The sequence below is a fragment of the Formica exsecta genome, unplaced genomic scaffold, assembly GCF_003651465.1.
Source record: "Formica exsecta isolate Colony F162 unplaced genomic scaffold, ASM365146v1 scaffold115, whole genome shotgun sequence".
In the NCBI taxonomy this organism is placed as follows: domain Eukaryota; kingdom Metazoa; phylum Arthropoda; class Insecta; order Hymenoptera; family Formicidae; genus Formica; species Formica exsecta.
Genome location: NW_021848490.1, coordinates 1,323,775 through 1,350,010, shown reverse-complemented (window position 1 = coordinate 1,350,010; position 26,236 = coordinate 1,323,775). Strand labels below are relative to the sequence as shown.

Below are 26,236 nucleotides of genomic sequence, written 5' to 3'. Positions count from 1 at the left end.
AAAGTAATGCGCCTGAGACATCGGAGAAGAAATCAAAGACAGACGACAGATTGAAAGATAATCTTCCAATTAAAGAAAATATCGACACACAAAAGGAACCGGTGGATTCTTCTATTCTAACTCGTAAAGGTAGGAATATGATAAGTTATTTGTAATATTTACAATATTTTATAACACTGGGTATATGCACTTCAACATCCGTATCAATATATTATTGTTTTATTATTTTGCAACATTCGTACCAATGTATATCACTTTATTTTATATCAGGTGATTGCATAAGTTCGTGCCCGATTTAAATATAAACTTCAATAGATTATATTTTAGAGATAACACTTTTATTAATCAATTATATAGTCTCCATTCTTTTCTACAATGGTTTTCCAACGATCTATAAGCTTGTCGATTCCATTTTTGAAGAAAGAACTTGTTTTTTCTTGAAAAAAGTTTGTAAGGTGGTTTTCGACAGCTTCCTCGGAATTGAGATTCTTGCCATTTAAACTATTCTGCAAAGACCGGAACAGATAAAAATCTGAAGGCGCAATATCTGGAGAATATCGGTTGCTGCGGGTGCTGCAGAATTTCCCCTTGCAACTCCTGCAGTTTTCGCAGCGTCTGTTGAGCGACGTGTGGCCTAGCATTGTCGTGGTGGAAGATGACGCCTTTTCGATTGGCCAAAATCGGACGTTTTTCTCGAATAGCTGCAGCGAGTCTAGTTAGTTGCTCACAGTACTTGTCCGCCGTGATTGTTTCGCCGCGTCGGAGCAGCTCAAAGTAAATAATTCCCTTGCGATCCCACCAAACACACAGCAACACCTTCATCGGATGCAAGCCAGCCTTTGCTACGGGTTCTGCTCCTTCAGCTGCTGTTTTCCATGTCCTCTTTCGCTGTACGTTTTTGTAGAGAATCCACTTTTCATCGCCTGTTACCATTCGATCTAAAAAAGGCTCTTTTTTGTTACGTTCGAGAAGAGAAAGAGCCACAGTCATACGGTTTAGCTTATTCCTTTCAGTCAGGAGATGCGGCACCCATGTATCAAGCTTGGAAACGTATCCAAGCTTTTTTAAATGACGAAAAGCGGTTTAATTATCGATGTTCAGCCTCTTAGCAATATCCTCAGTTGTAATCCTTGGGTTTCTTTCCACTAAGGCATGCACAATGTTATCATCAATGCCAGAAGGCCGTCCAGAGCGGGGTTGATCCTCCATGTTGAAATCACCATTTCGAAATCTGCCAAACCACTTTTTGACTGTTCGGAGAGCAGGAGCGCGGTCCAAATAAACGGTTTGAATATTTTTTTGTGCAGTCCCAACACTCACGCCTTTCCGAAATTTATATAACATTACATGCCGCAAATGCACCTTTTCGTTCTCCCTTTTTAATGATTTCTCTTATGCACAACTGGACTTATCTGAACAATGTCTGACGCTAAATTGACATAAGACAACGTCATCTATTCGGTGTAAGCAACAATTACCACACGAAAACAATAGAACTCCGCCATGCAGTAACTTAATGCCATCTATGAAAATCGGACACGAACTTATGCAATCATCCAATATATACTACGATAAGATAGAAATTTAAATAAAAATTTATATAGCAATATTTGTGTGAAAAGAGACCTCGGATCATAATTTATAATTGCAAAACTCTACTGCTGAAAGATTTATCCTTTATGAGACTGTAACGAGACTGATTCAATTATCCTTAAGAGTAATGAATTAACACGGCGGACTTTCTATGGCGCGTTTTCTCAATTAGAAAAGATTAGCGTGGAGATTATTCCCGCGGTAAGTAGCTCTCGCAAATCTCTTAGCTTGAAGGTGCGCCGTTCGTTATCTAAACAGCTGAGTATAATCAGTCGCCATCGTATCAGTATGCAGGCGCATTGTAAGGTACGCTTATCTCTCGCGCCTCTCTAATAAACTCGGGCGCGCAGGGATAAGGATAGAGCGTCTACGCCGCTCGTTAATCCGAGCAATCATCTTGCGATCAACCGGAAAATCTCGATCGTCGATCCCACTTTGTCGCGCGACAGAGAGTGGAACATTACGTTGTGCAAAGTCAAAAGGATGCGTGTAGCGTGTTCCTCGATGAGAGACGGGTGCAAAATACGACACGTGCAAGACCTCGCGAGAGATGTGGATAGTCCCTAATAAGAGTCAATGACGAGGCGAAACGCTCTTGTCTCGTTACTCGTGCATGCATTGAATCGAAGCACGTTTCGAGAGCTCGGACGGAACACGTGTCTTTTTTGAGTATATTAATCGCGAGGATTGAGAATGAAAGGATTACAATTAAAAAGATAAGCGCGTGTGCGCGCTCTTGAACTATTATTTTTTTATAATATGTATTATTTAAAAGATATATGCTTTATATTATGTATAAAATCTCTCTCGACGAGATATCTGTTTATCTGTGTCAAGATGCGAAATAATATATTTTTTATAATATCTATTGATGCAACAGGCTTAGAAAATAATGAATATTGGTAACTGTTTGTCGTAAGATTTACTTAGCAACGTGGCACATCGAACCCGCTATCTAACGTTGACATTTCTCTTTCGAGACAAGCCTTCGGCGAGCTTAAGAACAGTAATGGCAAGGAGCAGCAACGGGCTCGTAAATTCACGGCTGCTTCTTCACGCGGCCGACCAGCGAACTTAGCATCGCGATCTTATCTATAGGCGTATACGCAGTGGCCGTACGTTGGTGTATAGACGCGATACGCACACATAAACGAACATTTACGACGGATCGCTTTATCGAGTGACAATGCTGCCGTAAACAGCAGACGTATCCGCATCGCCGCGGGCGAGTCGCATTGAAGTCGCGATGTGTGATGCAGTTGCTAGGATTAATTTCTAAGAATGTGTGTATAAAAGAGTAACACGAAAGTAGAATATCTTTTTATAAAAAATATTTTTAAAAATATGCAGAATTTTGATAAAAATATATGTATTATTTAAAAAATCAAGATATAAATTATAATACTTCAAGAATATTTAAAGATTTATTGTTCCCCCTACGTTGTGTTTCTCGTCTTAAAAAAATATAAATATTTTATTTTTTCAAATTTATATTATTTAGACATTTGAAAAGATTGCGATCATAATATTTAAAATTGGGCAAAATAGTTTATACCTCGATTCTTATAAAATGAATATATCTGGAAAAAATATATCATACAAACTCATCTCTTCGATCCAAAGATAATATCCGTATTATCTGTACTCGACATTATCTGCGATAAATCCGCGTTACAAGTTGATGCCGATTGTATCTATAAACACTTTCTCGTTGTATCAAATCATTCGATTATCGAACACTAGCTCGATAAAGTCATTCGAGCGAAAAACCAATCAGCAATAGTGGTTTATAGCTTGCGATTATGTCACGCTATGGAATTCAACAGACCAACATTGGGAGCATTATAATTACGCACTGTCGGTTTCCGACTTTAATCTTTATAGGTTTTTTTCTGCAAAGTATCTTCATTTTTAAAAGTTGAGTATTAATATTTTTTATTGAATACAGGTCATAAAATTAGTAGATCTTTATTTATTGTTATTATCAATAGATTTATATTATGTATTGTCATTATATTATTATTATATCATATCTATGATAATAACAATGTATAATTTTATTTAAAAAGAAAAAGAGATCAAGTGTTTAAAACTAAAGAAAAATTAATAAATAATATAAACACGCATACAATGTAATAACCGTAATTACGATAATAATTCAGGTTATTTATGTGAAATATATAAATATAAATACAAAAGATATAAATTATATAGAATGTTGAGCTTACTAATTTGAGATAATTATGAAAAATTATATTTAGAAATATGTATATTTTTCTACTCAAATATTAAAATGAAATGTGTATGTGTGTGCCGTGCAATTTGCGCCTCAAAAAAAGTCGATTAAAAAAATCGATTAAGCCACAGGCATTCGCGTTTCATGCGCGGCAATTCTGCAAAGCTCATTTGTCGCGCAACGAGATCCAGACGGTGCGTATTTCGCTCGTAACAATTACGCCGACCCCATCTACGCGATTTATCTGACCCTCGCGATAAACACCACGTCGTATCAATTCATAAATTTCCGCGGGCGGCTGCGATTGTTACGCTCCGTATACGTCTCGCTAATGAACCAAGAGCAACGTTATAAAAAATTCCAATCGCACCCTCTTGGCCGTCGATAGAGGACTAATGAGTCTCTCCGTGCATCAAGCATAATGTCTGAAATAGAGGCGAACGAATGTAGAGCGGGAACGTAGATCGCAAAACTCCTTCCTGGGCGTGTCTGTGTGCCAGATGCACGTAATTGATCCTGATCCGAGAGTTTGTACGATTATTTCGTTCAATGTAATCTTTTGAATTATTTGTATCGCAAGTTTTTAATTATTTGTATTATATAAAATAACATACAATACAAAAAGCTTAGTAGTACTTATATATCTTAAAATTAAAATTTTATTTCAGAATTAGTATTTATTTCTATTAAGACAACTTCTTATCATCTAATATGCCAGTCAAGTGCTGATCAAATAATATTTATTGTAAAAACTATAATTTTATTACATCATTTTTAATTATATCCTTTACGTCTTGATCTGATTAAATCCATTTAATAATATTAAAAAATTACAATATTACAACAATGTAATAGCAATCATGCTACACTTCTAATCATAAGCAATTATTATCAACAGCAGCTATTAATTCATTGAATCACTATCGAGCGTATAAGCACCCTAACCATAGTGATTAAGCCTTCACCCTGAGCTTTATTAAATATATCTCTTTAGTCTGGAAATATTATCGAGCAGAAGAATATCAATTCGCATGCTGAATACGAGGGGAGATGCTTTCTTTCTATAAATTATATTATAAAGTCACTGTTGTGTGTGTGACAATCTCGTACACATCTTGCTGTTGAAAAAATAATCGCGCCCTTTCGACCATCGTGTTGATAACGAGTCCAACTGGTCCGAGGTACTAGAGTACAATGCTCGAAAAGGCGTCAGAGATCGATCTCCTTCGGGACGTGTCTTCGGGGTATCGCGATCGAGAACTCGCTTTCACTCCACTCGACCGACTCGCTTGCCTCTCAGCCATCATTAGTAACCGCCGACTTACGTCGCGATTGTTGGCGCCAAATCACGGCGAAAGGGTTGACGGGGAGGGTGAATTTGCTCCCGCCATTACGCTCGATTTCATTCCGTCATCTCGTTGCGATTTCGATTCTGGTTCTCTCTTTGTGTCGCCTCCTCCTCGGACCACTCGACCGCGCACAAAGGATGCGTTTCTCCCCAGGCTGCACCAGGTCGCTGCGACCGGTGCAGCTGCAAGACCACAAAGTAGAAAGAGTAAAATTGCGAGAGAGAAAGAGAGAGAGAGAGATTATTTTTTCACGGTGTTAATTAACTGCCTTTGCCAGCGAATAGAGCGAAATGATTTCTGCGATATGGTCTTATAATCACAATTTAATTTTAATAAGGCTCTAACAAAATTATTATTCTATAATCTTTATAATAATAATTTAATATTATATATTTTTATGCTATTTATTATTTTTTATTATATATCAGAGAGAAAGAGAGAGACAGCATCGTAAAAAGAAATAAATATCATGAAAATAGCACTCTTCTTTTTCTTGGTATCTCTTTTCTATTTTTCTAATCTGTTTAGTCTACTATATTAATTGTCCGGAAATATTTTAGAACAGCAGTAACCCCCCTCCCGTAATCGTGAGTTTCTACGACACTTCTTGCCGATGAATCGTAAAACAAGAATTAATTAGTAGGTAGCACGCTGGCAGAGAGCACTCAGAGCCTTTTATGAGGCTCGTAAAAAGTTGATTCGGGAATCACCTTGCGCGACTAACGATACTCACCGACCAACGACCGTCTCGTTTCGCCAATATTTCGCGGTCACGAGATTACAAACGCAATCTGTTTGCCCTGATAAAGATTTTAATAAAGATAAAAATAATATAATCTATTCTTTCTTCTCTAGAAAAAAAATCTCGCATCCAGTATAATAAATACATATAATCACCGGAGTATGACTGATAATGTGTTGTTACAACTATAGAATTTATATAAAAATAGAATATAAAATATACAATACAATACAAAAATAATTTTATATAATATAAAAATAATGCACGCACACAACCCATACACATACACAAATATGATAGATATATTGATAATGGCAACGATTATTATAAAATCTTCAAAAATTTTATTAAATTAATTTTATTTTTAATATTTTTACTCATAATATTTTTGACATTTAGCCCATTAATTAATTTTACGTACGAAGCACCGTAAAATGATAATTTAGTCGCAAAGATAATTGATCTGGAATCTGGAAGATATACGATACGCAGGTTTTGTCCATTCTTCTTTAGATAATTTCTATGTTTAGCAGAGCATATACAAAACGCATGGAACGTTCACGCATACATCTCTTCGGCTTTTACATCTTTACGTTCCGGCCGGAACCGCTCCAATTGGCCGGGCATTTATTTTCGAATATCTTTATTTACCATGCGACGCGTCGTAAAAAAAAAGAGAAATTAAGATTTTACAGCTGAACCCAATGTGTAACCGCGATGAAAGCACAAACTTATCGCCATCATAACCCGTACAAAATATATATTACTACCATTCACGGCTTATATATTCAATCTCCATTTGTTTATCGTCGAAAAACGAACTCCTTGTCGACAAAAAGTGCACGGCAGAAAAGTTTCAAGGCCGCTAAATGCATATCGGATATGAAGTTTTAATATATTTGACAAAAAATGCATATTTGTATTAATATAAATAAAAAATATACATATATAGATTTTGAAAGATATCTTTATCTATTTTTTATCTCTTACCCATAAAAATCTTTTAAGAAACAATAGGAATATTTATTAGGCGTTTGTGTGTGGTTTCGTGGTGCGTTTTGTAATCATACGCACGCAATAATTTCAAGATGTTTTGATCTGCGCTTTTTCCCATTGCGTAATATTACGTTACAAATTTTGACAATAGAAACTCGCAACCGCATATCTGGTTTCACTTCGCACGGATTCCTCCATGTAAGAGATCCCGTTTCTACATCGGTAAAATATATATATATATATATACATACATGACACGAGACATATTATGTATCACATATTTCCAAATCTTTGCAATTTTCAAACATGCGTCGATTTGATTTTTAATTATATGTAAATTATATATTATTTTAAATTAGATATAAATTTCACCAATTGAAGCACTGCGTTGTTAAGAATTACGTAACCATTTAAGCATGCATTCAAGACTATGTTGTGCTTTTATGCACGCACAATCAACGTCGGTATCTCTCACTTATGTCTAATGTATTAATGTAAATGGAGAAGCATGCACATATAGGGTGTTTCGAAACATCAAACATAATCTTATAAACATATATTTTTAATTAATTTACACTGATTAAACATTATATATTTTATCAATCGTGTATTTTATACATTTATTTGAATTTAAATGAGCAATAAATTTTTGTTATTTCTATTAGATATTTAATTACCCTTCAGATACTCAGTTATAAAAAAATCCTTGATCTTCAACGGCTTATAACTCGAAAACTATCGACGCTTCAATCTTTCATGTAAGAAAAGATTGACGGTAAATTAATCGAGAAATCTGTTATGAGATTATGAATTCAAGAACACTGTATATGTATATAAGTCTTTACATAGGAGCGCGAGTAACTCGAGACTCTTGTGCAAAGCAACCATTTAAACCGCTGACCGTAAACAGAGAAGCCCGGGAGAAAGGCTTGGGAGGCACCCAGGGTACTTGTAAGGGCGTTAATTACGGGGCTGTGCGCGCTTTCGGTTTCTTCTCCCTCGGCCGATTTCCGTTGCCGGAAACGGAGTACCTCTTGCTGGGTAAAAAGATGCAATAAACGCGAATGTCGAGTGTGCGACCGTTTACTCTTGGTATACTTACCTTTGTAGTGATAAATACGAGTAAAATGTAATTTTCATTTCTTTTTTATTTTTTTTTTTTTATTTTTCTGCGTATATTTTTAGATACGCCAATTCAGCATTTATCTTTTACCTTATTTGATGATATTATGATAGTGAAATAGAATATATGACAATTTTAAGTATAATCGAAAGGGATTTTGGGCAACAGTGATTTCAATCATTTTTGAAAAATTTGAAAATATCAATTTAAATTGAAATTTAATAATATTTTTTTTAACATTAAATTAAATTAGATTATTTTATTATACTATACCCTTTTTAATTTTAGCGGAAATATCTTTAACAGAAGAAGAGTTAAAAAATTATAAATGAAAGAGAGAGAAATGGAAGTTTTTTTAATTACTTTAAATTGTGCAAATAGCTCAGTGCATAAGTAGAAATAAAATTAATATTATAAATAAGCTTTCAGAGAGAAATTTAAAATGTTGAAAAGTGATAAATGAAAGATTTTACTGAAAATACTTTCCTCGAGAGCGATTTTATTTTTATAGAAGTTCTATTAAATTTATGTCAGTGCGCTTCCATCTAGATTGATTTTTAATTATTTGAGACGTTATATTCATCTTTGTAAAATAACTAACTTTGTACAATAAGAGAGACGTACTTCAGCCAATCGAAAGAACGTATCGTATTACTCGTTCAATGACAAAGTCAATGAGACCGATGACTGGTACGGACTATGTAATCATTGTTTCAGCTTACTTTGGCCGAATTACCGGGTGTATTCGAAACATGACACGACAATTGCCATTACCAAGTCTAAGCATACACTCATGCGAATTATTCGGTTCTGTTTCAGACACATCGTACGAGAAGGCTTGTCGAAGGGGTAGCGCGCCCGCCACTCCTGTACTTGGGGCGCGACCCTTGGATGTCACCCCGAACAGGATCGTTGTAAGTAAATTTGATTACTCGTGTAGTAATTCGTTAATACATAATCGAACGTCTTGTTCCTGCCGCTTGGATAATTTACGATTCTATTTTCGCGACATATGATAACATTTATTAATATTGTAACTATTATCTTTACATAAGTGAAGGGTATGTCTTGTAAAAATTATTTATGAAAAATATTTTTTTATGGAAATTCGGCTATTGCTCCCTCATTCAATATCTCGTTTCAACTAGTCTAAAAAGAATGTCGTTAAATAATATATGAACGATTTCTCGTTGTCAAAAGATTCATAAACAAAATTTCCCCTATCCATCTTATATACAAGAGGATGTTTTCATCATCGAAATCAAATATTTTTAAAAAAGTTTAAGGAAAAAAAATATATTGCACACGATGAAGAGAATATTTCATAAAAACATAAATTTAATCCTGTACATCTTTCTTTTTGTTCTTTAGTTTTTTTAATACATATTTCAACATATACTCTATCCCTCTCGTAATTTGAGATGAACCGTCTTGTGCATGTAACATAGTTTGGCGGGCTCATGAATGAGAATTGATTTCCCAGGATGAAAGACTTTCCTCAGATAGCCGAGAGCCTACATAGTTTACGTCGGCTCGCCGGCCAATTTAATGCCCGGCACGTTGAATATTCACGAGATTTTGCCGAAACGCCTGCGTCTCTGTATACATACGATACGTGTAATTAGTTCGTTACACCGCCACCCCGTACATAAACCGCCCCGCCGAGACGACGACAACGATGATGACGGCGATGGGTTCAGCGATCTCATTTTCCATGGCGCCTGGCGTTAACCGATCCCGACTATATTTAACGTCCCCCGCCGCACGACAGGCAGCACTTTCGTCTGACAATTTCACGTTAATTTAATTTAATTGAGCGGAAAATGTGTGTGTGTGGAACCATTTACCATCACGGGATATCTACCTACCTATCTTCTAACTGTCGATATTATCGAGCCTGACAATCCACATACTCCGAGTAGAGAATCGAATTTTCTCCAGCGAGAAACGCGATCTCGTGAGATTAACAACCGTGTTATTTCGATCATTATTATGAAAAAAATGAAACTTGATGATATATTAATTTATATATTCGCCCCTCATTTAGCATTAAATATAGCATTTATTTGATTAACGTGAAAGTGGTAATCGACATCTAAATGTAATGATCGTCAAACTAACTATGACCATCTACTTTTTATTTGATTAACGCGAAAGTTGCAATTAATATAATATTATAAAGCATGATCGTTAAATAAATGCGTTTAGTGTTAAATATGCGGTGAAAATATCCAGTAACGCGCTTTGGCTTTAATCAAACCAAGTTTTCCATATCGTTTAATAGGATAATTAGCGGCGACTTATAAGCTTTTGTGGCGTCTCAAATTTGCATTGAATCGAGTGGATGTCGTGACAGTCAGGTTTTACTGTTATAAGATACCTAGTTCGATTGCCTTCAGTGAATACCACGCAACCGCGCGATGCAAGCGGGCAATATAATTTTTTTTTTAACCCGAGGATTGTTATCGGGCGTGAATATTTTTCGACTGATCTGTCCAGCAGCATTTTAGCAAGTGTATTAACCTTGTGAATTAGATCTCTTTTACGAACAAAAGGTAATCGTGCGTGGATTTTCTCGCGGATATTTATTATAATTTTAATGTTTCTGCAGAGCAGCGAATTGAATGCTTGAAGGTTTCCTCTGTAACCATTTCGAGAAATACATTGCAAGATTAATTTTTTAATAAAAAAACAAGTAAAAAAAATTCCGACTTCCTGATAACAAATTGTTGCACGATTTTACAATTTATACTGAAACTTCGCTGTTGCTGCCTTTTCGGGCAGATGCCAGAGATACCCATCTTACTCTTCTGCACGTCCTTTATTCGCCGATCACGAAATCAGGATTTCAATTTTCCGATCACGTACCACTGATCTCACGAATCTTCCGACGCCTAGGGTGGCTAACTAGCTGATATCTTCTTTCGGGATGCGAATAACACATTATTTTTTCCAAAGTTTCGTTTCTTTTCTCCAATCACGATAAAATTTGTCGAGTTTTTCGTTGATCGAATTTGCGTTGATTCTTCATAAAATATATTTTGAAATTATATTTTCCGAGAAATATGCATTTTACTCTAAATATCGTCGAGAATTATCATAAAATTCTCTTTATAAACTTTGATTTATTTAATTTATTTGATTTGTCGCTCGATATTTTTACACTTATACTTATTGTTAGCACTCGTATTTAACTTAAATGTGAAAGTAGAGGAAATACAGGAACTATCGATCCAGGTTTTGTGAACGTGAGCAGGTGTTCTCAATTCCTTTAGATTAAGTCATCAAATGTTTTCCCGCCAAATTTTTCTACAACAAAATTTTTCTACAAACAAAATTTACGTGTTATATGTACTTATTTTTATTTCTTTAAGAGACTACGCAAAGTAACTTTATATTATAAAACATTTAATTAAAAATAATAAATAGTATAAATTTTATTTTATATCTCTTTTTTACAAAAAATCAGAAATAAAAATTCTCGATATAAAAGTGAAAGGTACACATTGGCATATTACATCATTTGATCATGATTTGGAAACACGAGAAACTTGAAATGACAGAATGTTTCGATGTGAATAAAAGATAACAATTTTTTTTCTTGTTATAATAATTTTTCGTATATAAATATCTATTATATAAATATAAAAACGCATTAATTTATGTTATTATAAAATCTTTCATATAAATCGCAATATCCTAAGTACTTATATATTATTGATCAAACAAATTAATACACAGAGATTATATTTATGATTTTTAAATGTGGAAAAGAGAAAGAGATCTTTACAAACACGCGCGCGAGAATAAAAGAACTGCACTTACAAAATATTTTGTGTAAAGATGCTATTTTTACGTGTAAAGACCCTCTTTGAATAATGACGGTTTACACATCGATCGTAGTTCGTTGCTAAAGGGTTTTAAAGGAACAAAAGGATGGAGGGACTGGTTTCGTGACAAGTCGCGACAACTACGCTGCTGTTTCCGGCTGAAGAACGTCGCAGGCTGCTGCTTACTAAATGAATTATTTACTGGTCGTCTTGTGCGCAGCTTAATAATCCGATTGCGTTTATTTTGGATATCTCAATAAGACAAAAAAGTGTCAAGAAATACCAACGAGGCATTCCTTCCCATGTGAATTTTAAGTCTTTTTTAAAAATATTTTTATAAGAAATCTGATATAAAAGATATGATCTGAAAAAAATTAATTGAAGAAAATAAAAAAGATTTAATCAATAGAGACTTTTCTATATAGATTTCTAATGAATCACGAAACATATTTACATTTGAAAATTCAAAGAACATAACGGGACAATGTAATAAATTTACGCGCATTACAAGTGCAACAAAGGAAACATTCGATCGGCCGACTATTTCGTACGTAGAGCACGTTCTACGAGAGAGTGAACGGAGATGCAATCAGCGGACGCGGCATGTCGCAGCCTCCAATTTGAGAACCCCTCGAAGACGTTTTTGTCCTTACCAGTGTCGCGGGAACAGAGGAACGTAGAGAAGGGACCGTGAGGGGAACCGAGGGGTTGACCCGTTTTGCCTTACCTGAATGCAGGGGCAGAGTTTTCGGTCGCGATACAAAGGTGCGCGCCCCAAGGATCCCTTGACTTCGGCTACCCGGATGAGCCAACATCTGCGTCAGTCGTCGACGAGATTTCGCCGCGAAATCGCGCGCGGCTTCCTCGAGATCTAGCGGAATAAAATTGATATTCGCGTTCGACGAAGAATAACTTGCTAGGATTATAAGTCAGGTGTTATACTGATGTGAGATAGAGAAATCTCATGATTGTTGTCATTGTTACATCGAAAATATTTATCGTTACGAATATGTGATTGTGCGAACATACCTGATTGGATTTACTTCGTGTCGTCTTTTAGAAAGAAATCATTTATATTTGTTGCATAGCATTTGTTGTCATATATGAAAATCTGATATATATAGCTGACTGCGCAATTGGTGTCAAGAAAATTGCGGGAAAACAGGATTGTGTCTTTAACTCTCGTAATTTATTCGGATGCTATTTAATGGAATTAGAGAAAAATTATTCAGAATATGAAAGTATTGTTAAAATCAGAAATTATTTTGTTATGATTTATTTTTATTATGACTTTTTGCAAATATGACATTTGGAGAGAAATTTTAAAATAGTTGCTGCAAATATTTTTTCACATTCATATTAATTATCGCAATCATTGTGTTCCGTCACTTCTCAAAAACACATCAGATACATGAAATCGTAATATTTCAATAAAAACTCAACTAAATCTAGAATCCTATCTAAAAGAGAGAGCTAGGATAAACGATATGTCACTTATTGTAAAACCTTTCCAAGAAAACGCTTTCACTTTTTTCGAGATAATATGAATTTTTTCTTCTTTGTGTCTTCAAAAAAGGAAAGTTTCCAAGTTTGTAAAAGTTTTTAAATAATAGTAGTTCGACACAGTTTAAAATATATAAAGAATATTGAAATTGACGCATTTCTAAATTACAAGTAGGAATGTTGCTTTTAATTAAACAAAGTATTATGTTTTGTATACAAATAATTTAAAAATCTATTCACAATCGAGGCAAAACGTATTGCACGATTTTGTCATCGCATCATGTTGACGCCGCGGCGAAAATGATAGAATGCATTCACGCGTCCGACCGGTCATTATCCTCGCATCGATGCATGACGATGTTGCTCGTCAGCTGGTCATGAAATCCGATACGATGTATCGCGGGCAAAAAGCGCCCGTTCGAGCATCGTAAGTCCCGGAAGTATTCGTACGATCGTGAAAGCGGGGTAAAGCCGCGTGCAACTATTTAAAGGGCTTCCCGGTTTAAATCACCGGTCGGAATAAGGCTTGTGTATAAACCCGAAGGGCGTATCCCAGACTCTAGGTACCCACTCGATTTCAAAACTGTAGGACTACCTGAGTACGGATCCGAGAACTTCTTGGTTCAAGATAGTTCATTCTAACGGTTAGCAGTAGTCAAACGAACGTCTTTCGAAAGTACGGAGTGTTGTTGTACAATACGTGAACCTCAATCAACCAAAATTTAAATTTATTTAACAACTTGTTTGCCTACGTTCTGAGCCTCAGTGAACTATTGAAGAGACAAAGAAGAAAAATTGTGGATTATTTCGCATGCAACAAATTATTTTTTTAATACATATTTCAACATATACTCTATCCCTCTCGTAATTTGAGATGAACCGTCTTGTGCATGTAACATAGTTTGGCGGGCTCATGAATGAGAATTGATTTCCCAGGATGAAAGACTTTCCTCAGATAGCCGAGAGCCTACATAGTTTACGTCGGCTCGCCGGCCAATTTAATGCCCGGCACGTTGAATATTCACGAGATTTTGCCGAAACGCCTGCGTCTCTGTATACATACGATACGTGTAATTAGTTCGTTACACCGCCACCCCGTACATAAACCGCCCCGCCGAGACGACGACAACGACGATGACGGCGATGGGTTCAGCGATCTCATTTTCCATGGCGCCTGGCGTTAACCGATCCCGACTATATTTAACGTCCCCCGCCGCACGACAGGCAGCACTTTCGTCTGACAATTTCACGTTAATTTAATTTAATTGAGCGGAAAATGTGTGTGTGTGGAACCATTTACCATCACGGGATATCTACCTACCTATCTTCTAACTGTCGATATTATCGAGCCTGACAATCCACATACTCCGAGTAGAGAATCGAATTTTCTCCAGCGAGAAACGCGATCTCGTGAGATTAACAACCGTGTTATTTCGATCATTATTATGAAAAAAATGAAACTTGATGATATATTAATTTATATATTCGCCCCTCATTTAGCATTAAATATAGCGTTTATTTGATTAACGTGAAAGTGGTAATCGACATCTAAATGTAATGATCGTCAAACTAACTATGACCATCTACTTTTTATTTGATTAACGCGAAAGTTGCAATTAATATAATATTATAAAGCATGATCGTTAAATAAATGCGTTTAGTGTTAAATATGCGGTGAAAATATCCAGTAACGCGCTTTGGCTTTAATCAAACCAAGTTTTCCATATCGTTTAATAGGATAATTAGCGGCGACTTATAAGCTTTTGTGGCGTCTCAAATTTGCATTGAATCGAGTGGATGTCGTGACAGTCAGGTTTTACTGTTATAAGATACCTAGTTCGATTGCCTTCAGTGAATACCACGCAACCGCGCGATGCAAGCGGGCAATATAATTTTTTTTTTAACCCGAGGATTGTTATCGGGCGTGAATATTTTTCGACTGATCTGTCCAGCAGCATTTTAGCAAGTGTATTAACCTTGTGAATTAGATCTCTTTTACGAACAAAAGGTAATCGTGCGTGGATTTTCTCGCGGATATTTATTATAATTTTAATGTTTCTGCAGAGCAGCGAATTGAATGCTTGAAGGTTTCCTCTGTAACCATTTCGAGAAATACATTGCAAGATTAATTTTTTAATAAAAAAACAAGTAAAAAAAATTCCGACTTCCTGATAACAAATTGTTGCACGATTTTACAATTTATACTGAAACTTCGCTGTTGCTGCCTTTTCGGGCAGATGCCAGAGATACCCATCTTACTCTTCTGCACGTCCTTTATTCGCCGATCACGAAATCAGGATTTCAATTTTCCGATCACGTACCACTGATCTCACGAATCTTCCGACGCCTAGGGTGGCTAACTAGCTGATATCTTCTTTCGGGATGCGAATAACACATTATTTTTTCCAAAGTTTCGTTTCTTTTCTCCAATCACGATAAAATTTGTCGAGTTTTTCGTTGATCGAATTTGCGTTGATTCTTCATAAAATATATTTTGAAATTATATTTTCCGAGAAATATGCATTTTACTCTAAATATCGTCGAGAATTATCATAAAATTCTCTTTATAAACTTTGATTTATTTAATTTATTTGATTTGTCGCTCGATATTTTTACACTTATACTTATTGTTAGCACTCGTATTTAACTTAAATGTGAAAGTAGAGGAAATACAGGAACTATCGATCCAGGTTTTGTGAACGTGAGCAGGTGTTCTCAATTCCTTTAGATTAAGTCATCAAATGTTTTCCCGCCAAATTTTTCTACAACAAAATTTTTCTATAAACAAAATTTACGTGTTATATGTACTTATTTTTATTAATTTAAGAGACTATGCAAAGTAACTTTATATTATAAAACATTTAATTAAAAATAATAAATAGTATAAATTTTATTTTATATCTCTTTTTTACAAAAAATCAGAAATAAAAATTCTCGATATAAAAGTGAAAGGTACACATTGGCATATTACATCATTTGATCATGATTTGGAAACACGAGAAACTTGAAATGACAGAATGTTTCGATGTGAATAAAAGATAACAATTTTTTTTCTTGTTATAATAATTTTTCGTATATAAATATCTATTATATAAATATAAAAACGCATTAATTTATGTTATTATAAAATCTTTCATATAAATCGCAATATCCTAAGTACTTATATATTATTGATCAAACAAATTAATACACAGAGATTATATTTATGATTTTTAAATGTGGAAAAGAGAAAGAGATCTTTACAAACACGCGCGCGAGAATAAAAGAACTGCATTTACAAAATATTTTGTGTAAAGATGCTATTTTTACGTGTAAAGACGCTCTTTGAATAATGACGGTTTACACATCGATCGTAGTTCGTTGCTAAAGGGTTTTAAAGGAACAAAAGGATGGAGGGACTGGTTTCGTGACAAGTCGCGACAACTACGCTGCTGTTTCCGGCTGAAGAACGTCGCAGGCTGCTGCTTACTAAATGAATTATTTACTGGTCGTCTTGTGCGCAGCTTAATAATCCGATTGCGTTTATTTTGGATATCTCAATAAGACAAAAAAGTGTCAAGAAATACCAACGAGGCATTCCTTCCCATGTGAATTTTAAGTCTTTTTTAAAAATATTTTTATAAGAAATCTGATATAAAAGATATGATCTGAAAAAAATTAATTGAAGAAAATAAAAAAGATTTAATCAATAGAGACTTTTCTATATAGATTTCTAATGAATCACGAAACATATTTACATTTGAAAATTCAAAGAACATAACGGGACAATGTAATAAATTTACGCGCATTACAAGTGCAACAAAGGAAACATTCGATCGGCCGACTATTTCGTACGTAGAGCACGTTCTACGAGAGAGTGAACGGAGATGCAATCAGCGGACGCGGCATGTCGCAGCCTCCAATTTGAGAACCCCTCGAAGACGTTTTTGTCCTTACCAGTGTCGCGGGAACAGAGGAACGTAGAGAAGGGACCGTGAGGGGAACCGAGGGGTTGACCCGTTTTGCCTTACCTGAATGCAGGGGCAGAGTTTTCGGTCGCGATACAAAGGTGCGCGCCCCAAGGATCCCTTGACTTCGGCTACCCGGATGAGCCAACATCTGCGTCAGTCGTCGACGAGATTTCGCCGCGAAATCGCGCGCGGCTTCCTCGAGATCTAGCGGAATAAAATTGATATTCGCGTTCGACGAAGAATAACTTGCTAGGATTATAAGTCAGGTGTTATACTGATGTGAGATAGAGAAATCTCATGATTGTTGTCATTGTTACATCGAAAATATTTATCGTTACGAATATGTGATTGTGCGAACATACCTGATTGGATTTACTTCGTGTCGTCTTTTAGAAAGAAATCATTTATATTTGTTGCATAGCATTTGTTGTCATATATGAAAATCTGATATATATAGCTGACTGCGCAATTGGTGTCAAGAAAATTGCGGGAAAACAGGATTGTGTCTTTAACTCTCGTAATTTATTCGGATGCTATTTAATGGAATTAGAGAAAAATTATTCAGAATATGAAAGTATTGTTAAAATCAGAAATTATTTTGTTATGATTTATTTTTATTATGACTTTTTGCAAATATGACATTTGGAGAGAAATTTTAAAATAGTTGCTGCAAATATTTTTTCACATTCATATTAATTATCGCAATCATTGTGTTCCGTCACTTCTCAAAAACACATCAGATACATGAAATCGTAATATTTCAATAAAAACTCAACTAAATCTAGAATCCTATCTAAAAGAGAGAGCTAGGATAAACGATATGTCACTTATTGTAAAACCTTTCCAAGAAAACGCTTTCACTTTTTTCGAGATAATATGAATTTTTTCTTCTTTGTGTCTTCAAAAAAGGAAAGTTTCCAAGTTTGTAAAAGTTTTTAAATAATAGTAGTTCGACACAGTTTAAAATATATAAAGAATATTGAAATTGACGCATTTCTAAATTACAAGTAGGAATGTTGCTTTTAATTAAACAAAGTATTATGTTTTGTACACAAATAATTAAAAAATCTATTCACAATCGAGGCAAAACGTATTGCACGATTTTGTCATCGCATCATGTTGACGCCGCGGCGAAAATGATAGAATGCATTCACGCGTCCGACCGGTCATTATCCTCGCATCGATGCATGACGATGTTGCTCGTCAGCTGGTCATGAAATCCGATACGATGTATCGCGGGCAAAAAGCGCCCGTTCGAGCATCGTAAGTCCCGGAAGTATTCGTACGATCGTGAAAGCGGGGTAAAGCCGCGTGCAACTATTTAAAGGGCTTCCCGGTTTAAATCACCGGTCGGAATAAGGCTTGTGTATAAACCCGAAGGGCGTATCCCAGACTCTAGGTACCCACTCGATTTCAAAACTGTAGGACTACCTGAGTACGGATCCGAGAACTTCTTGGTTCAAGATAGTTCATTCTAACGGTTAGCAGTAGTCAAACGAACGTCTTTCGAAAGTACGGAGTGTTGTTGTACAATACGTGAACCTCAATCAACCAAAATTTAAATTTATTTAACAACTTGTTTGCCTACGTTCTGAGCCTCAGTGAACTATTGAAGAGACAAAGAAGAAAAATTGTGGATTATTTCGCATGCAACAAATTAATACGACGTCCTGAAAATCTTTTTGTAAACAGACAACTTATTGTTCAATATAAATTCGCGAGAAATCCTTGGAAAATATAACGAATTATTCATTGAAGAATATTGATTTGAAGAATGAGATATATAATGAAATTTGTGCAAAATTAACTTTTGCAACAGAGCATATTTTAATTACAAGAGCACCTGAGAGTTTCTGCTGGATTGTAATTTTCGATCGTGAAATCGGTACGACGTGGCAGCACGCGATTAGACTGCATCCTGACATTGGGCTTGTTGCTTATCATGCATGCACGTGCACGATAACGCAAAGCTTTATTACAACGATAATATATTTGATGATGACGGCCACTTGCGAGCAAACAACGGGCAGCGTGCAAAGTGGAAAAGTTTACAACAATGTACCTTGATAAACATTGCAGTCGATTTCAAATGACAATTTGAGTGAAAATTTTGATTATTTAATCGTTGCGTTGTTTATGAAAAGATCTTTCAGGTTATAACGTCTAATATTGTGAAGATTACTAAGCAAATGTTCGTGGGAAATATTAAATTGAATGTAAGTTTTCCGAGTCATCTAAAATAAACAATGTTTACACACTTCTCGAACGCGAATGTCACGTTTTATGTGCTTCTGGTTACTTTATCAACAGTTGAAACTGCTTTCGTCGTGAAAAACTATGGTGGAAATAAAATTCACGTTTCGATATATGCGATAATAAAATTCGAAAATATAAAAATGTCCGGTGTAGATTCTCACGCTTGTTACGATGATATCACCATGATATAAATTAACAATAAAAAAAATATGTAATATGATTAAATTATATAATTTTTAGGTTATTAAAAAATTATCAAATATTATATGATAGATTATATAAAAATGTCTCGTGAGAGAGAGCGATGAATTATTTAAATATCCTCCTGGCAAGCACACCGTGCGATTTTGTGATGCGAAAAATGCGCAGTGTGTGATTTCATACGCGGATCGAAAACATCTGCTCGGTTTCTTTTCATGCGACCCAATTTGTTTTGGGATCGCGTGAATGGTAAGAAGAAAAATGTGCGTCAAACCAATGGAGGAAAACGAAGACGATAAGGTTGTCAGCATGATCATCAACTACTTTAATGCGAGGGTAAATATCGTGAAAGACTATCGCGAAAATCTGATCGAAACTTTTACAAGACAAAAATCTGTTTGAAAATTCCTGAACTTTATTGATAAATCGTTATTTAAGAATTCAAATGGTTCACGTCATCTTCAAATTACTCCCCTAATTTTTAATATACAGTACATATTCTATATATACCTCTCTTCCAATTTTAGAAACAATTTTGTGAAATGCTTTACACACCCACACGCATACAGAAGTACATATAAATTTAACCTGTTAATTTTCTTGGATGCTCTCGATTGACTCGAATCTTCATCTTTTTATTATGGAATTGAGTTTGGAAAACAAGAGATTGTTGATCATGATATTTGGGAAAGATGTAAAATCGTTTATTTAATTGACATTATTAAATTGTTTCTTGCAGTTTATAAAGATATTGTCAAATAATACTGCGAAATGTTCTCTTTTGCTTCTCTCTTTTTGCGTTTCTGTAAATATATTTTATATCTCTCGAATTATGTTTATACGTTTTTTATATACATTTGGAAACAAATCAAGTTTCTTGCATTCAACAAATGCCAATCGGCCAAATCTGTTTGTTCTTTCTATGGTTTAAAAGAAATACAGCAAATTTGCAAGACCACAAAATAAAACGGCGCGTTCTCTCTAGCAATAAACAACTGTCAAAGAAACAAAAGATAGAAGTGTCACATTTACAAGGTGACACCTTGTAAATGATTAATATATTATACAAATAATAGTATTAAAAATGCTTTTTGTTTTAGATAAAATAAGTCAAATCTTATGCTATCGCGATTTAATATTTCATAAAAAAACATGATAAAAAAAATTGTGTTTTTGAGACAGATTATTAAAATTTGTTATTGCATATATGCGGATATTACTGATATATAAGCTAATAAAGATTAATACTTTGTAACTATTATACTTCAATTATATCCAAAATGTGTATAACATGTTTTTCCATCGCGAGAAAAAAGCTCGCGAGTTAGCCGTCACGTGTTAAATCCCAAGCACGATCTTTAACCGAGATCACCTCTTCTCGTTTGCAGAATTTCTTCTCGAAACGGTCATTCCGGTCGAATCCTCTGAAGAGAACGAAGAGCGTAACGAAGCTCGAACGACAGAAGCAACGGGGCGCCGGTCTTCGGGGTTGTCGTTCGCACGAGTCTCTGCTCTGCGGACAGGCGGTGACCTCGATGGACCTCGCGGCGGTGACGCCGCTGCATCCCAGTCTCCTCGGCAGGCCCCACTGCTTCCAGGTCACGCCGAGCACCGGCGGGCCCAAGTATTTCAGCTGTAGAACCGCTCACGAACGGGACCAGTGGTTGCACAGGTCGGTACATATATATTGCTTTTATTTATCGCCCCGTCGACTTGACCGTTTCGCCCGGCGAGATTCGTTTTCGTCATGCGAGAACGACACGCCGATTATCTCGAGTATTCGCCCGCGGTACAGTGTTCTAGATTCACCGGGCAGTTTCTCAATCGTAAAGTCGTTGACGAATATGATATTTGGCTTTGATCGAGGGCAGTAAAGTTAAATATATACTTATATTGACGGTATTGCAAGTAGATCGAAAGTTGAATGAATATATAATAATTTTGAAATATATAGAAATCGCGCGTGCGTTTTACTTTAAATAAATTTAACTCATTATTTATTTTTGTATACAATCAAATTATTTGTGATTTATAAATATATTATATACAAGAAAATACGAGAACGTATATGTTTTGTTATTACTTGCGCAGCTTAAGGAAATCCGTTCAGCCGGATGCAGAACAAACACGCCGAACAGACAATTCTCTGCAGATCTGGTTATTGGAGGCGAAGGGCGTGCCCGCAAAAAAGCGATATTTTTGTGAGGTCTGCCTCGACAGCACCTTGTATGCGCGAACGACTGCCAAGCTGAAGGCTGATTTGTGCTTCTGGGGCGAGCATTTCGATTTTCATCACTTGCCCTCCGTCAACACGATCCAGGTCAACCTATACAGAGAGGCAGATAGGAAAAAGAAGAGGGATAAAAATGTTTTAATCGGTAAGCATCCGGCTATGAAGAATTTTGATGTTCTTTTTCCAGATTTTTTTTCTAATTTAATTTGTTTATTGCATTGCGTATATATATTATTTTTATGCGCAAGAAGTTTGGATGGTATATAGATGTAAATAAAAAAAAAATTTTTTTGTAATGAAAATTATACGATGTGAATTATTGCAATTAATTGCAATATAATGTGCCTAAGTGTATGTCTTCATGCACGATCTTCCTTTCTAGGTTCTGTCAGTATACCGGTGCACAATGTAACGTCGCGTTATTTGACGGAGAAATGGTATACCGTAGTAGGTGACAAAGGACCTCTCAAGGAGCCACCCGCATTAAGAGTAAAGTGCCGTTTCCAGTCGGTTGACATACTGCCAGTTCAGGTTTATCAAGAGTTTCTGGAATATCTGAAGACCGATTACGCACCGCTATGCGAAAAACTGGAACCCGTCATAGGTGTCAAGGCGAAGGAAGACATCGCGACTGCTTTGGTAGCGGTCATGCAACGGGAAAAAAAGGCGCCGCAATTCCTCGCAGATCTCGTCATGATGGACATTCATCGAATAGGTTAGTCCTTATTATTCATAAAATTAATTTAAAATGTTAACATTTTATTATACAAAGCAGTTCTTTCCAAGCACGATTATTGTTTACACATTCATAATTTTTAATTTATTATTTAATCTTTCCAGCTTGTTAATTTATGCAATTTATAATTTTTATTTGTTCGTCAATATTTCAGATGATGAAAGACTCACGTTTCGAGGGAATTCGTTAGCCACGAAGGCGATGGAAGCCTACTTGAAACTGACCGGGGACAGATATTTGCAGGAGACTCTGGGAGCCGTTGTGAGAGGCGCAGTCGAAGGCGGCGATTGCGAAGTGGACCCACTCAAGGTCGCTTCCGTCGCCGCGTTACACAAACAACAGCAGAACCTTCGTAACGCCGTGGAGCTAGCCTGGAGCAGAATATTATCGAGCCACTCTCATTTTCCGCTGGAATTGCGCGAGTGCTTTCGCATCTTCCGTGAACGTCTGGCCGATATGGGCCGGGAAGATATTGCAGACAATCTCATTTCCGCGTCAATCTTTCTGAGATTCCTCTGTCCCGCCATTCTCAGTCCATCTCTCTTTAATATTACGCACGGTAAGTTAAAACGTAATTGACACATCAATCGATTCTAAATTAATATGATTTATTAATTTACGCGCATATCTTTATGAATAATAAATAATTTTTGCTTTAGAATATCCGAATGAGAAAGCAGCGAGAAATCTCACTCTGGTCGCGAAGACACTCCAGACACTCGCAAACTTCACGAGGTTCCAGGGCAAGGAGAACTTTATGGAATTCATGAATGATCTACTTGAACGAGAAGCTCCGTCTATGAAGAATTTCTTGCAGTTAATTAGCGTAAGCATCTCTCTCTTTTTTTATTGGCATATTTTATTCCATATTTTAATCTCCAATGTATCTCTCTACTCAATAGAGCCCACTGCCAAAGGATGCACCAGCCAATAATTCGCTCGAGTTTGACGGCTACATAGATTTGGGCAAACAGCTGTCCTTGCTGCATGCTCTCTTGCGAGAAAGTATGGCAACGATAGCACCGTCGTCGCCATCGATGCCGCCGTCGCGATTACCCGAAATCCTCGATAGAATCTCCTTGGCTTTGGATCAACCGGGTCCGAGTCCCGTACCCACCGCGCATCGTTATCCGAACTTGCAGAATAATATTTTCCGCTATAACGATCCGACAATCGCCAATAGTAACACGAATCTCTCCATCTCGGCCACGTCGACGCTGAGCAACCATAGCACGATAAACGGTACAATCAGGGACAGCAATGAAGTGTTGCAAACCAACACTCTCGGTCATAATAGTTCGCGCAGTCCGAATGTCGCCAGAGCGGCGACTCTACCACGAAACGCTTATCTGCCGACGAACGGCAAATTGCAATTACAAATCAGCTCTGACGACTATCCTCTGGAGCCACCGGCGTTCGTTTCACGTTCCCCAACGCCAATCACGCGGCAACACAGGCCGCTCGGACCCAATCGTTCTGGGCCGGGTTATAGACTAACAGCCAGCGCGAGCTTGGCGAACGTCAATCACTGCCAGACTCATCCAACAAGTCCCACGCGTTCCGAGAGTCACAGCAATCTGAAAGATTCCAACTATAACATCACTGCGTTATCGCAAAACAACCAGTCGAGCAACGGAAGCATTGTTTTGCAGCAGCAGCAACATCGGCACAACATCGCGCGTCTGCAGAATCTCGATATTCACGATCGCGAGGATAATTACAATCACAATAATTATAATGTCTCGAGGTCGGCTAGCCGAAATCATTGCCACAAGGAGGAGAATGCCAATCAAACGCAGCAGCGCAATTATAATGTCTCGAAGACTACGGTGAACGCGAACGTAGTCGTTAATCCACCTACGAATCTCACGTTGTCCATCAATCATCAGCCCAACAACAATTACAATCCTCCCAAAACAAACAACCACGCCACGTCTGCCAACGGCAACCTCGATGAGCTGTCCGATTTACTGAGATATGCGGATGATGAAGTATCGGAATCCAAGTCACAGAAAGGCTCACAGATCTCCATCTCGCAATTGAGCAACGTGGCTTCTTCCGGCTATCAAAGCTTCGCCGCTTATAGTCAGAGCTCCAGTCCGGTAGATCTTAGCAGTAATAACGCAAATGCGCATATTCTCGGTGCAGCACCGCTGGCATTTGCCAATCCTGTTTACCACATGGAATCCAATCACGCTAGGACGGGTAGACGAGACAGCAGCAGTTCCGAGGAGAGAGAGGGTAGCGGAGGCGGCGGTGTCGACAGTGTGAGAGGTGTCGATTTGAGTCCCTCGCCACCACCCAAGAACAATGTGCGAAATCACCAAAGGAACAGCCAGAATCAATGGCGGCAAAATAATCAAACTCACAGAAACAATTCTGAGCATGCGCAGGACATCTGTTGCACAAAACTCCGAAGAAGGCTTTCTCTGGACTCCACGCGAGACCTGTCAGACACCAGCGAGGAGGAGAATTGTACCACCAGAAGGAGCAAGTCTCGCAGTCATCGAAGCATCGATCAGGTGAGCTATTGAAAGATACTTGCAATTTATTTTACGCATCATTTTAACCCTTAACGTGACTGACCGGATTATCTATTGAACCAGAGAAGTCTATAATTCTTTAAACATTCTTCTATATAAAATTGTGAATAACAGATTCTTTACTTGCTGTAAATCTATCGACTACATATAAATTATAATACTTATAATTATAGTACTTTTCTGTAATCTATCGTCTAACGAATACTTATACGAATATCCTTTCCATCTCTCTTGTAACTAATACGCTACGTGTTTTCTTCGTTTCCAGTATGAAGTGGAAATGTATGAAGTGGAGAGGCTGCAGAATAGCGTAGATCGGCTGCGATTGCGCGCGCGATTAGGTGCTACCGACGATGCCGATTTAGATCTCGCGCCCGACAACAATATGAAGAGCATCATTTCCAGGTACTTCATCTTCATGTCCGTACTAGTATCGCTAACCCACTACCGGTTCTTTGCCTGAGTGTGAACCCTAATACCACCGTGATCATTATTATCACTTTCTATGCGTTTTTCACTTCGACATCTTGCCATATTCAGCCGCTCGATCTTCCATATCCTCATTTTTCGATTCGTTCGTTTCATTTGAAAAACTTTCGTAAAGAAATTCTAAAGAAGTGTCGTGTAAAAAATGACATTTGAATTGACAATATTTAGATTCGACATTATATTCTCATAACAAATGTGATTTTACAGAGAATTTGCAATTGATGTCAAATTTTTGATTAATTGTCTACAGATTCTAGTTTTATGAATAACAAATAATGCGGTTGCAGATACTATGAATTGAGAAACTATTGTTTATCTTATTTCGCGTTATTAAAGAATGAACTTCGTCTAATCGCGGATACCACTTTTTCTATGTCTATCGGAACTAATGGGGAAACACTCATCCGTATATGAACGGCTACTTTATCGAAATGATGTATGTTTAACTGATTGTGT

The 26,236-nt window shown here is 36.6% G+C and overlaps 2 protein-coding genes across 17 annotated transcripts in view; one reads left to right on the top strand and one right to left on the bottom strand.

Annotated features, from left to right (window-relative positions):
* Positions 1–26,236, bottom strand: part of LOC115238611 — a 212,054-nt gene that overhangs the window by 7,913 nt on the left and 177,905 nt on the right. The window lies entirely within an intron of this gene.
* The window catches only part of LOC115238444 (probable Ras GTPase-activating protein), a 304,505-nt gene that overhangs the window by 275,402 nt on the left and 2,867 nt on the right, over positions 1–26,236 (top strand). For all 15 annotated transcript variants that reach the window (XM_029812323.1, XM_029812307.1, XM_029812316.1 and 12 more), the window contains 8 exons: positions 8,859–8,953; positions 21,168–21,451; positions 21,871–22,157; positions 22,395–22,727; positions 22,903–23,307; positions 23,408–23,574; positions 23,651–25,270; positions 25,560–25,696. In XM_029812323.1, the coding sequence (XP_029668183.1) occupies positions 8,859–8,953; positions 21,168–21,451; positions 21,871–22,157; positions 22,395–22,727; positions 22,903–23,307; positions 23,408–23,574; positions 23,651–25,270; positions 25,560–25,696 (3,328 nt within the window). The remainder of the gene's footprint in view (positions 1–8,858; positions 8,954–21,167; positions 21,452–21,870; positions 22,158–22,394; positions 22,728–22,902; positions 23,308–23,407; positions 23,575–23,650; positions 25,271–25,559; positions 25,697–26,236) is intronic.